This window comes from Capricornis sumatraensis, chromosome 3 (assembly GCF_032405125.1).
Source record: "Capricornis sumatraensis isolate serow.1 chromosome 3, serow.2, whole genome shotgun sequence".
Taxonomy (NCBI): Eukaryota; Metazoa; Chordata; class Mammalia; order Artiodactyla; family Bovidae; genus Capricornis; species Capricornis sumatraensis.
The window spans coordinates 3046153-3059830 of NC_091071.1; the positions used below are offsets into that span (position 1 = coordinate 3046153).

The window sequence follows — 13678 nt, forward strand, 5'->3', positions numbered from 1 at the left end:
TACTTGTCTGAAAGGGTGGCCTCACAGGGCTGAGCCAGGTGGCCTTGATGCCACTGAAGCACAGTACACCGCTCGCCACACAATGGGAACTCACCGCAAGATTCATAATGAAGAACACCCTTCAGGAAAAAACTGAAACCCATCAAGCTGAAAAAGCTAAAATTAGTTCTACTTTCTAATAAAAATATACATAAAGTGCATCGTCAGCATAAGGAATTCTGATACCAGTGTGTACTGCAAGCTTCCCCCAACAATGCATCCAACATCAATCCCTTCCAGATGTCAGTCATGGGCACAAATATAGCTGGAGGGGTTTTTTCCTCACTTTTTCCTCCTCAAGGGCAGGAGTCCTTTGAAATAGCGTCACTGTGGCTAACACATAAGTAACCTGACACATTAATAACAGTCCTTCCAGCTTCACATACTAACCTGGACTTCTGATCAAGATTAGCCCATAAGAGAAGTCACCAAATACACCTAATAGACCTACTGGGAACCGTATCTAGTCTGGTGCCCCTCATTCTCCTCCATTAGCATGTGAAGACAGCAGGCTGAGTTGGCAGACACTGTTTATGGACCCTCGAGGTGTTTTTCTCAGTTCAATCTGTTTATTGAATCCTTGATAACAGGAACAGGGTCTGCGGGGAGAGCAGGGGTACTGGGAAGGCCTGCAGTGGATGTTCCCGTGAGGCCACCAGCAGCGGCTGTCTGAAGTCTTCACTCGAGCGACACTGGTCTCTCTCTGAGAACACTCCTCTTCCGTTCTGGCTGCCTTGGTCCTTTCTTCTTGGTGACGCGACGATGTCCTCTAGACTCCTACGATAGGATTAGCTATGCTTGTTGCTGTGCTCCCTGAAGGCCTGGGCGGATGGCTGACCAGCCGTGCTGAGGAAACGACTCTGGTGACCATGGGCTTCGGTGCTGGAGGAACAGCGGGCTGCGCAGCCGGCTGAGGGATGCTTTCGCCGGCCACGCCCCCGGGGCCGTCGCTGGGATTTGCCTGCTGCGAGGAAACCTCAGGAAACTGTACGCCGCTCGCAGACGCCGCCGGGGCAGGGCTGTTCCCGCCTGGAGCGCTGCCAGTCACTGGGCCAGTCTGCGAAGCGGCGGGAAGTGACGACACAGGCGTGCTGCTCTCACTGCCGACAGACAAGTCACGGCTGCCGGCATCCAGGGCTGTCAATCGGACACCTTCTGTCGAAAGCGTTTTCTTTTTCTGCAGCACATGATTAGGCAGTAGTTGATGCAGCTCCTTTCTCTTCAAATGCATCGCAGCAATTTTCATGTCCACCTCAAACATTTTACTATTTATCGCTTGCCTATACACAGTGTCTGTGAAAGACTGGATATCGTAGGTGAGGTCAATACTGAGAACTTCAGAGTTTTCTGGCTTTTTTAACACTAACCCAATCACCCACATAGTACGAAATTCTTCCTTGTCAGGACTCTCCTTGGGTGCTGGAAATGACTGAGGATTCACATGAGCCAGTGTAATAAATTCATTCTTCTCCAAGCTTCCAACCAGGATTCGGATTTTTGATTCCACCAAACCCACCCACTCTAGATGTTGTTTCTCTGTTGGCGCACTTGCCAGAAGCACAATGTAATGTTTGTACTTCTGGAAGAAGCTGGGTGCTTCGAAAAGTTTGGACCACTCTGCCTTACTCAGCAAAATCTCATGTGTGATAGCAAGCCCTTGCTTAAACTCTTCAATCATGACCATCCGTGTTGAAACAGACACGTTGTACGTGGAGTTCTGCTGTGGGTATGCTGGTGTGATTATGGGCATGAGATGGTACCTATCACTGGGATTTACTCTTGGGTCCCAGACAGGCAAATTCAGATTCCGTTCTTCGGGTTCTTTCAGTAGCACTGGATTCGGCCATTCCCACTCAGAAAACACCAAGAAAAATTTACGGACAAGAGTGGATGCTATGGCATTTGGATAAAGCTGGCAAGTTCTTGCTACTAGCATCGCCCAGGAAACACCACCAAGGAAACCTAGTATATTGGAATAAATATTGTGGCATTTGGCCCACAGCTTGATGGCTCTCAGAGTTAATCTGAAGTTGTCAATGTTTGGTACTAGATGTAAAATCTCATCAGTTACCCGGCAACCATTAAGGCTTCTTATGCATCTTATATCTAAGTTTTTAAGCAGACTGTCATCTCTTAGGTCCAAATCTTCAGGAATAGTCTGCAGTGCTAATCTTGCAAACAAAATATCAATCTCTATCCCATCGAAACACAGTTTGATAACTGGTACAAATGCCTCCTCAACAGCCCTTAAATCCTTTACTTCTTCATGTAGTTTCAATTTATCATAGAAGGAGGTGAAAAAGTCGCTTCGATCAACGTGTCTCGGTGCCACGCACAACGCATCGATATCTGCACCTTTCGTATGCACCCCTAACCTGTAAGAACCAAATGTAAAGATTTTCCCTCCAACATTTTCAATTACAGCTTGTGGAAGACTCTTGCTTTCACTGATTTCTCGTATCCATTCCTTTACCAGATTATTTAATTTCTCCAAAATTAAAATCCTGCGCTGCAGTTCCTCTTCCTCTTCAAAAACCCCGAAGGGCTTCAGAGTTTCAATTAATTTCTGGGTAAGTATGCAGTCAGTCTCCCTGGGGGGTGCGAAACTGATGGGGGAAGAGATGCCGTAGTGCTTGGGCGGCGGCGGGGTCCGCTGTGGTCCCAGGGTGGTCACCGGAAACGGCATCATCTCTAGCGCTGGCCCCGCCACGCCGCGTCCCCCGCCACCGCGACCTCCGTGGCCGCCGCCCGGGTCATGATCCGCTGAGGCGGGAGGGGCGGGGCTCCTACCAGCCCAGGTCCGACCCGCTCCCGCTCCGCTCCCGCCGCTTCAAGCACCTCTCCGCGGTCCCCTCGGCCCCAACATGGCGCCGGGGCCCTCGCCGCTACGTTCTAGAACGCCCACGCACGCCACACCGCGCGCCACGCACGCCACGCGCTGCGCCCGCCACGCCTGCCACGGCGCATGCGCGCGCGCAGAGCCTCATGGGGGCTGTAGTTCCGGGGGCTCTACCCCGGCATCCGGCCGGTCCGGGCAGGCAGGGGTGCACCCCGGTTCCGGCCGTGTCAAAGCCGTGTGGGACGTTTGCCCAGACCTACCGTCCATCTGCTCGCTCGCCATTTCCTCCTCGCCGGGTCTCGTTGTCTCCCGCGGCACCTTCAGGGGGCTTCTGCCCTCAGGCCCGTCCTTGAGGACCCCTGCACAGAGGGGTCCGTTGTGGGGGAGCGGCTCTGTTGCATCCCCCGTGGTCGGCTACCTGGGTGGCGGGGCAGCCGCGACCGCAGCTCCGGGTTCTCGGTCCTGTCCTGTCCAGCTCCGAGCGTCCCATCTGCTGACCTCTGGTTTCTGCGGCTCCCGGTGCAGAGTCTGCAGCCGGCCAGCCTGCTGCTCGCCGGTCTTGTCTTTGTGACAGCTGTAAAAATCGGTCTGAAGTGTCCTGCGGCATCGCCACCAGGGAGCAAGGGGCGAACCTCTCGTTCATCTCACGCGACAAACGCCGAGTCACGCTCCCGGGTGCCTGTCGGACACGTCCGTGGGGTGCGTCCTTGGTCCATTCTCTTGGCCCTCTTCGTGGGGACATGTGACAGGCCTTCCCATCAGTTCCCCGTGACTCTCAGCCCATTTCTGTCTGCATGATCCCGGGCCTACCTTGTTCTCTAGTCCTCTTCAGTCGTATTTAGTCTGCTGTTTAAACCATCATCGAAGTGTCCCTTTACAAACCTGCATTTTTGTTACTAAAAGCATCTTTTTCTTTCCCAAATCCTGCCTTTGGGATGCCATTCTGTTCTTTCCTGTTTTCTTTCTACCTTTTATTTCATTAAATAGTTTAAATCTACTTAATATGTTATAACTAATGGTTCCATCTCCCAGGCTCTTGAGAATTTGAGTCTACAGTTTTCTACTGACTCACTTCAAGCAGCATCACTTCATGTGTCTTGTTATTCGGGGTTGTGAGCTCTTCTCTGGCCAGATTTGGGAGACCTGTGTGGAAGGATGTCCTTCCAAAGAGTACTTTGTTCTATCTGATGTCCTTGTACATCATCAAATTATGTACAATGTAATTTCTTATCCACATCTCTTAAACAGTACAATTCTGAACTCCAAACATGTGAGAGGAAGAGTGATTTTTCAATTCTAGGAAAGAGTATTTAGTTTTTCCCACCCAGAGCCCAGGTCAAGAGAGAGAACTCTGTCATCTCCTTTTACCAGGTAGCAAATTTTTCCTATTTTATCTTTTCATTGAGTGTGTCCACCTTTATAATTTCCAAATATATATGAGGTCTCAGTTCCAACTCCCTACATCTTTCTTGGACAGCTATTAAACTTAAGTTTCTTGGTTACAAAGACTGGCAAACACCTGCAAGGCAACTGCAGCTTCATAATCAGTTCAGATTCTAAGGTCTTCATTTTGTCTTTTTTTTTCACCCCTAGGGATTCCTTTTTTTTGGGAGGTTCTCCGCTATGCATCTGGAAGGAGAATTGTTACAATTCATCCAGCACTTCCAGGTACTTTATACAGAAAGATCTTCCAGGCTAATTAATCCCACATATTGCCAGAAATATAAGCACCACTTTCTCAACCTACTTCAGCGTGGTATGCGTGCTAAACGTTCCAGCAACAAAGCTACCAGGAGGGCCTTTAGTGACCACCATGTTGCCTAACACAATGGCTTCACTGGTCTGCACCTCTTTTGACCTACAGTAGACTCACACGCGCCTCCACGGCATCACACGCTGTGTTGTCTTGTACATCTCTGGTCTCCCCTCAGTCTAATTTGCTCCTTCATTACTTTTCCTCTAAAGTTGGAGCTCTTCCAGTTTCCTTGTTAGGCCCTTGACTCTTCTCACTGTATATGTATTTATTACCTGGGTCATTTATCAATTTTCACAGCTTAAGCATCACCTATTAACAGCTTAAGTTTTTATAACCTGCTCTCTTCTAAGCTCCAGATCCACACCATCTGACTGCCTTCCTGACACCTCCACTTGGGTGTCTCAAACTGAACACAGTCTACAGAGAACTCTTACTCTTCCCTCCGTAACCTGTTCTCTCTGGGAAGTCACCACTTTGGTAAATGGCACCTCCATCTACGCAGCTGCTCTTATCAGAAATCTGGGCGTCATTCTTGACACCTCTTTCTCATCTTTGGCGTCCAGCTCATTTACAAATATTGGTGATTCTACCTCCAGAATATATCTGGCATTCATCAGCTTGTACCTGTTTTTCCGTAACTCTAGTCCAAGCTACCATCAACTTTCACCTAGACTCCTACAATAAAGTAATTCATCTATTACTGACTTTTCAAAGTATTCTCTACCCAGTAGCCACATCAGTCTTTAACCCCTTCAGTGGCCTCCCATTAGACTTAGTCTAAAGTCCAAACTCCCTAACACCCCCTTACCGTCTCTCCAGCCTCACCTCTCACAGCCTCCCCGCCCTCTGACTGCCTTGCCTTCTGGTAACTCATATTTCTCTCATTCTCTCACATGTTAAAAAGCAGAGATGTCACTTTGCCAACAAAGGTCCGTCGAGTCAAAGCTATGATTTTTCCAGTAGTCATGTATGGATGTGAGTTGGACCGTAAAGAAGGCTGAGTGTCAAAGAATTGACATTTTCAAACTGTGGTGCTGAAAAACACTCTTGAGAGTCCCTTGGACAGCAAGGAGATCAAACCAGTCAATCCTAAAGGAAATCAACCCCTAATATCCATCAGAGGGACTGATGGTGGAGCTCCAATATTTTGGCCACCTGATGCGAACAGCCACCTCATTGGAAAAGACCCTGACGCTGGAGGAGAAGAGGGTGACAGAGGCTGAGATGGTTGGATGGCATCACTGACTCAACTCTGGGAGACAATGAAGGACAGGGAAGCCCAGCGTGCTGCAGTCCATGGGGTCGCGAAGAGTCGGACACGACTGAGTGACTGAACGCCAGCAACAGCTCATTCCTGGGTCTCCGCACAGTGCTGCTCCCTGGGCCCAGAAGGTTCTTCCTGCCCCACCTGCTGTCCACTCCTCTCACCTGCTCAGTGTTGCCAATTTTGAGACTGGCTTGAATTTCATCTCAGAACATCCCTAACCTCCCTGCTAAATTAGCACCTATACTCTTCTTTTATAGCACACAGAAGTCGTCATTCTGTGGTTTTCAAATGATCTTTTATTTCCCACTGTAGACTCTTAGCTCCATAAGAATATGATCTGTTTGTTAACTGCTGCATATCCAGTACCTAGTCAAGTACCTAACATAGTAGCATTCAACAAATATTTGCTGACAAATAAATGAATTTGCATAACAAAGAAAAACCCTTCAGGACTTCCCTTAGTCCAGTGGCTGAGACTCCGCACTCCTAAAGCAGGAGGCCTGGATTTGATCCCCAGTCAGAGAACTAGATCCCACGGGCCACATCTAAGAGTCCGCACGCTGTGAGGAAAGGTGCCACTGCTGCAACCAAGACCTGGCACAGCCAAGTAAGTGTCTGAAAAGGAAAATTTCTTCACCTTCAAATCACTGGCTAATCAACATCCAGAAGGCCCATCTCTTGAGTTTTGTTTAGGCCGAGGGACCCTTTCAAAGTTACACTCTGACTCAGGAAAATCATCTCATGACTCAGTTCACAGCCGCTCACGCCCGCCGGTAAGGGCATCTCTCTGGCCACATGACTCCAGCACCCTGCCACCCTGCAGCACCTTCTGATTTTAACCTGTTTCTGGGAACATTTCCATGGGGCGGGGGCTCATACTCAATGCTTAGGGATGCGGAATGGCTATCCAAGAAAGCAGGCAGCCTGTCTGCAGAAGCTGCTGTCCCTCAGTAATCCAGAAGCGCCATGCCCTAGTGGGGACCCCCAGGGAACTTGGCACAGGCCCTGGAGAGGGTCATCGTGCCACGGTCTGTAGCAGGAAGAATCGGATGCAACCTGAGTGCCCATGATTAGGAGAACGGATCATGGAGAACAAAAGCAAGTGGTGGAAACCACGCCTCAACAAAAGCAATGCCGCAAAAATGAGCTGGATTTACACGCAGCACCACGGTGAGAACTGAATGCTGTATCTTATCACACATTACATAGTGCATAACGTCTGTAGGTGGAAAGAAAGCTTAAACGTCAACATAGTCAAATTTATCTGCCTTTCCCCCACGGTTTGTGTCCTATAAAGAAAGCTGAGCACTGAAGAATTGATGCTTTTGAACTGTGGTGCTGGAGAAGACTCTTGAGAGTCCCCTGGACCGCAAGGAGATCCAACCAGTCCATCCTAAAGGAGATCAGTCCTGAATACTCATTGAAAGGACTGATGCTGAAACTCCAATACTTTGGCCACCTGATGCAAAGAACTGAAACACCCTGATGCTGGGAAAGATTGAAGGCAGGAGGAGGAGACAACAGAGGATGAGATGGTTGGATGGCATCACTGACTCGATGGACATGAGTTCTGAACAAACTCCAGGAGTTGGTGATGGACAGGGAGGCCTGACGTGCTGCAGTCCATGGGGTCGCAGAGTCAGACACGACTGAGTGACTGAACTGAAGCCTTAGTTATGAAATCTTCCTTTTAGCTCTATAACTTTATCTCTGATGTGTGGGTTTTTAAACTGTTTGGAGTGAGGATCCAACTTCACTTTTTCTTCCCTGCACCGTCCCTGGCCATACTTAAGCCAATTCCCCATACGTTTTGTGTCTTTCAAACATTCTGCACCAGTTCTTATCTCCTGCTGTGTCTTGTGTGTTAAGCGGTGAGCCTTTGAAGGCTCCTTAGATGAAGTGGCCTGAAGTCTCCAGGGGTGGTGGGGGAAGGTGCTGCCAGCCAAGCCCCAGGTGGGCACATCTGGCTCGGGGGACAGGGCTTCTAGGCTTCTGTCCAACACCCCGCCTCTATGTGAAACTAAAGGCTGTAATGGTTTTTTTTTCAATCTAAGCAGTGAATCGAAGAGTGAAACTGGTTTGTTAGCTAACCAACTTGATGTTCTCTTTAAATTAAAAATCCTCAAGAACAGACTTCCCTCATGGTACAGCAGATAAGAATCCACCTGCCAATGCAGGAGACATGGGTCTGATCCGTAGTCTGGGAAGACACCACATTCCTCAGAGCAACTAAGCCGGTGTGCCTTAACTCCCGAGCCCGAGAGCCGCCGCTCCCGAGCCTGCGATCCTGAGGCCCGTGTGCTCAGCAACGAGAAGCCACCACAGTGAGAAGCTGAAGCGCTGCGCCGCGACAGAGTAGCCCCTTCAACACAGCTAGAGCAAAGCCCACACACACAGCGGCGGCGGCAGCCCAGCACGGCCACAGACAAGCAATGCAGGTCCTCAAACATGCCTTTCAGGCTCAGTCGGTTTCCTAGCTTTAGATGACGGGGAAAGCTGGCCATTGTTTTGCTTTTACTCAACCACGTAAACTAAAGCTTTCCCACAGGGACTGTCGCTGAGAACAGGCTCAAGGGGAGTCTTGTTCAAGACTCAAGAGGCAGCTACTCTTCAGTAAGAGAGAAAAGAATCCAGATCACCTCCTTCACCCTGAGAGAAGTGTTATGAAACGTGAGATTCGTGGCAGGAGGGAAAAAAGGTCAAAAGCAAACAGCACCGAGAAGCTGGGGGACACAGGACAGAATTCACAGCACACAGCAGCCGAGACAGCAGCGGCCTCACCAGACGCCTGGACACCCCAGGTTAGTCAGGGCTCAGGCCTGTCCCCTCCTCCATGGACGGGGTGGGACGGCAAACACAACCCCAGTCGGCTGCTCATATGACAGGCCCGCCCCCGCCAGCCCCTCCAGCCGGCCTCGAAGGAGACAGGTGGCCGGCAGGTCCCGTGGTCGGTGCCGGAGCAGCGCGTTCCTCCTCACTCTATCCCCAGCCCATGCTCGTGGGCACCCAAGCCCCCTGCAGGCCGCCCCACCGCCCACGCCCCACAGAGAAAACCAGTCCCAGCCCTGCAGCCTGGGGTGCACCATGAAGCCCAGACCTACAGAGGAGCTCGCCCTTCTAGTTTGCATCAACCCTTAAACAGGCACTTAACGAGCACCTGCTGTATGCCAGACCACAGACATTGCAGAACCATTGGGACAAGCCCAGGGCTGATGCAGAAACGTCCCTGCAGAGAGAACCTTGTGACGCAGCAGCTTTAGAAACCCTCTCAGCCGCCCTCCGAAGAGGGCGCCCAGAGCCTAGGAGGCCCTGCCTCTCAGACAGGAGCAAGGCCAGGCAGGCCGCAAGGAAGGCACCCCAGTCCCTCAGGCAGGGCCCCAGTGCCCAGCCCGGCTGAGGGCCCAGGATACACGGCCTCGGGCGCCTGTAAGAGGCACAGGAGCAGCTGGCATGCTGAGTTCCTGCCTCCCAGGCCACCGCGTCCAAACCAGCAGTTCCCATTCGAGGGTGAACTTGAACCCTGGCCACTCAGCCAGGCCCAGAGACATCTATGGTTGTCACAACTGGGGGGCGAGGCTGGGACAAAGCTAAGCATCCTACTGGGCCCAGGGCAGCCCCCACAGCAGAGACCTTCTGGCCTGGAGTGCCCCAGAGCTGCGGGTGAGAACCCAGCTCATGAGCTCGCCTCTGACCCAGGACACAAAACAACCCCACGCTCTCGCCTTCCCTCGCCACTGACAAAAACCACATGGCCCGCACCCCTCCCCGGGGTCAGCAGAAATGACTGCCGCCTTTTTCCAGGGGACAGGCCCAGAGCTCTCTGCACGGAGCACAAGCCCTAGATGCCAGCCTCTGGAAACAGGCGGGAGCGGCTCTGGCCCCGACCCGCGCCACACAGGGCTGCCATCCTCTGGAAATCGTGGGCAGGCTGGCAGCTGGGAAAAGGCAATATTTACGGAAAATACACGCCAGCACTGCCCAAGGACACACTACGGGTGCGTGATGATGGCCAGGCGGTCCTGGAGAGCCGGGTGGGGTCTTCCTCCAGCGCCCTAGGACAGCCCCTTCCGCCGCCTGGCCAGGAGGGGCGTCCCGGTCACCGGAGGGTGCCTTGGGGGCTCCTGGAGCCTCCAGGATGCACGAGGGGGCTTTTAACCTGAAACCAGGGCAACCATTGAGCCCCTGCGCACCACACAGGCGCTCTTCTGACGTGAGGACAAAGTGGGAAAAACCACTATTGCTGTGAGTGTTCAGTAACATGACACCTAGGGAGGTGGCGCTTGTTCACAGCTGCACACACGCCCACACGCACACGTCCACGCACACACACGTCCACGCGCACGCATACACGTCCACGCGCACGCATACACGTCCACGCGCACGCACACACGTCCACGCGCACGCACACACGTCCACGCAGGCGGTCCATTCCTCTCGCACCCTTCTCCCGATGAGGTGGACCGTCCACTCCCGGGGCCTAGAGACACCGTCACCCATCCGCAGGGAAGGAGGCAGGGAATCTGGTGTCTGGGTACCCACCGCAGCCCACACCGCCTCACAGCCTTCGGCGACACTCGGGAGACTCGGGGCGCCTACAGCATCTCGGGGCTCATCACGGGCCACCCAGGAGGTGGGGCGCCCCTTCTCTGGAGACGCGAGTGTTAGGAACAGGGGCAGAGGCCGCCAGGGAGGAGCTGCCAGAGGGGCTCATCGACCACCCTCCTAACAGCAACACCTCCACTCTTCAATCTCTCTGCAGGCCGCGCCGTCGCGAGGCAGGGGCCCCGGACCCCGAGGGGCACTAGGAGGTAAGGGGCACCGGGGGACCCAGGGGCTGCAGCGGACTCTACGTGGGGGAAGAGTGCAGACTGTGAGTTCACGCGTGCGAGCGTATCCACGCAGCTGGCTATCCCCAGGATCCCCAGACACCTGACACAGGGGTCCTAGGCTCTGGTGAAGCTCCACCGCCCATGCCCGGCGGAGCAGGGCTGGATGGGGCGGGCCCGCTGCAGGGTCCTCGGTGCTCGCTCTGCGGCGTGGTCACTGGCCGGGGGGACGGTCCAGCCAGGAGGCACAGGGCACCCAGGCCACACCCGAGTCAGAGGCTGGCCAGAAAGGCCGACTCCCTGGGGCCCGGGAGGCCTGCCCCAGACAGGTAACACAACCGGCTTCCAGCCCGGAGAAGTGTGTCAGTGAAACCCCACCCAGGTCAACAGACTCCTCTGAAAACCATCCCCAGAATGAATAGGCCGGGCACCTTCTCCTGCCTCAACAGTGTAAAAGGAACAGGTCTAAATAGTGTCGCAGAACCGGAGACAAAACCCTGCGCCCCAGATGGCGTCCGGCCCCGGGGTTGCGCTGCTCCCCCTCCGCTCAAGCATTCACCCCTGTAACAGCGCGGCCCCCAGGGCCCACCCGGGACCCACAGAACTGGCAGGGCCGGCCCAGCCCACATGCTCTCTGCTCTCCGTCCAGCAGAGGAAACACTGGGCAGGACGGTGACCGTGAGCCGAACACCCACCCGCCGCCCACCTGACGCGCCGCGGCCCCTTCCAGGCCTCCTAGAGCGAGGCGGGCAAGGAGCCGGAGCCTCGGGAGCAGCAGGGCAGGGCCGGACCGGAATCCACAGCCTGAAGCCAGGCCTGCGGGTGGGGCGTTTGGGGCGCTGGTCCGAGGAGAACTAGAAACAATAACATTGAAATTAACACGACACTGTAAATCACCTCTACTTCGATAACATTAGTTTTTTAAGAAAAAACAATAAAAGAAACAGCCCAGTAACATCAGCTACTCATTGGGCAGCTTCTCATCTCCCAGGTGCCTGCAAATCTGCACAACATCATGACGGCACACCTGGCCTGTCAGAGGGGCCCCAAGCCCATCACAGGTCCCCCTCCACTGTGAACTCACAGAACAAACCCCAGACCGACAGTCACAGTCGGGAACTCTGCACACACCCCTGCACCCTGGGGCCCCCGAGAGGCAAGCACCCAACCTCCAGATCACAAGACCGAGGCCAGAAGGGGTAGCGGGCTCCGCTGCCGCCCACCACCACCCGTGGCAGCCCTGGAGCTGGCACCATGGCCCTGGCAGGCCCCAGGCCCCCAGCCATCAATCCACCTGCCACACCCTCGTCCCCACACCCTGAGCGTGCAAGGCAGGCTCCACACCAGAGGAGGACCAGAGCCCACGAGCGTTCGACACACCTGGGGACACGCACAGGATGTCAGCGAGGGCTCCAGCCTCCCGGCCCCGCAGGACCAACTGATGGGTCTCCCGAGGCCACCGAATGACCTCTGCTCTGAGCCACGTGAGACCACTCCATTTGCTCACATAAAGCCACCGTTTTCATAAGAAACGAAGGAGAAGTCAAATACGACCCGAAATATCTTTAAGAGTCTTTGGCATTTGGAAAAAACATCTATTTTTCATGGCGCTTACTATTAAGATAACCAGCTTCTTCCACCAAGTGAATAAAAGCCAGACACAAACCAGCGGCCCTGCGGACCCCAGAGGCTGCAGCCCCTAAGGGGCCTGGGCTGCCCCAGCGAGCCTACGGCAGTGACCCACCGCCTCCAGGCTGGGCCTCCTCCGGCCCAGGCCCCGAGCCCGGGCACGTTCCCCCATGCACCGCAGCTGAGACCCCTTCCTCCAGCAGCACGCAGCCCCCTGCCCAAGAGGCTCTGGGAGCCTCAGACACTGACGGCCTTTCTGTACCACATCTGCCGTCTGCGCAGGCGAGATCCTCCCTGCCCCAAGACACCACAAGGTGGCAGGAGTCGGCACCAGCAGGCGCCCGCAGTGTGGACAGGACCCTCCATCTGTCCCCTCCAGACACCCCGCCTCCCTGCGTCCCCCGAACCCCTACCTTCACCGCCTCACCTGCTGTCATGGTGTCCACGTCCTTGGCAGCCAGCTCCTCCACCTCCGACCTCTTCCTCAGCTCAAATCTCCGGGACAAGCCTTCTCGGGGCTTCCATAACTCCTGGATCAGGAGAGGCTTCTCGTTGTCGCCGAACACCCGGAAGCCCTGAGCCTGCCACGCATTCCCGTCGCCGCCGGCCTGGCCCACCACGTCGCACAGCACGAACTGGGAGGCGCACTCGGGGCTCAGTGCATAGCGCTCCAGGGCCTCCCTCACCAGCTCCCGGGCGCTGGACGTGCCAGTGGCCAGGACGCTCTTGTAGTGGGTGCCTGAGCATACGCTATCCCCAAACACCTTCAGGACCCCGGGGGCCGAGAGCTGCGTGGACAGCTCGGCAGGGTCATCGCCGGCACCCAGGCCCGAGTAGGGGGCATCCAGGTCGCGGTACTTGTAGCTCAGGGTCCGGGACAGCACGCTGGACAGCAGCTGGCCCTGCCGCTTCAGCTTGCTCTTGGCGGGTGGGGACATGATGAAGTGGGTCCCATAGAACATGGTGGGCCCGTCTTCACCGACGAGCACCCAGGGCTCCGGCCAGCGGCAGGGAAGAGGCCGCGTCCTGGGAGAAAACGAAAGGCAGGTGAGCACCGACCAGCAGGAGCCCACGGGGCTCAGGAGAGCTTCACCAGGCTGGACGGCTGCCCAGGGCCCGCTGCCCCAGCAGAAGCCGCACAGAAGCCGCGGACACGGCACCTCGGAGGAATCAAACGGGGAGGATACAGCCGAAGCCGGTGGGACTGTAGGAGACAGAGCAGGTCTGGAGTGGCTGGGGTTCCCTTCAAGGAAAGCCGTCACTAGGAACTCTGCGAGGTCACCCAAGGGCGGAAAAGAGACGCCCAGAGCCAGGGCAGAGTT

General features: G+C 54.8%; 2 protein-coding genes across 2 annotated transcripts in view; both read right to left on the reverse strand.

Moving 5' to 3' along the window:
* Positions 1–13318, reverse strand: part of RADIL (Rap associating with DIL domain) — a 51147-nt gene extending 37829 nt beyond the window's left edge. Inside the window, exon 1 of the mRNA XM_068969432.1 lies at positions 12784–13318. Coding sequence (XP_068825533.1) covers positions 12784–13318 — 535 coding nt within the window. The remainder of the gene's footprint in view (positions 1–12783) is intronic.
* Positions 809–2728, reverse strand: PAPOLB (poly(A) polymerase beta). Its single transcript, XM_068969021.1, has one exon. The coding sequence runs from the start codon at positions 2726–2728 to the stop codon at positions 809–811; it is 1920 nt and encodes a 639-aa protein (XP_068825122.1).
* Positions 13319–13678: the final 360 nt, after the last annotated feature.

Bases quoted from the DNA above. Each gene is read 5' to 3' on its own strand.
- PAPOLB (XM_068969021.1), bottom strand. From the start codon at position 2,728: ATGATGCCGTTTCCGGTGACCACCCTGGGACCACAGCGGACCCCGCCG.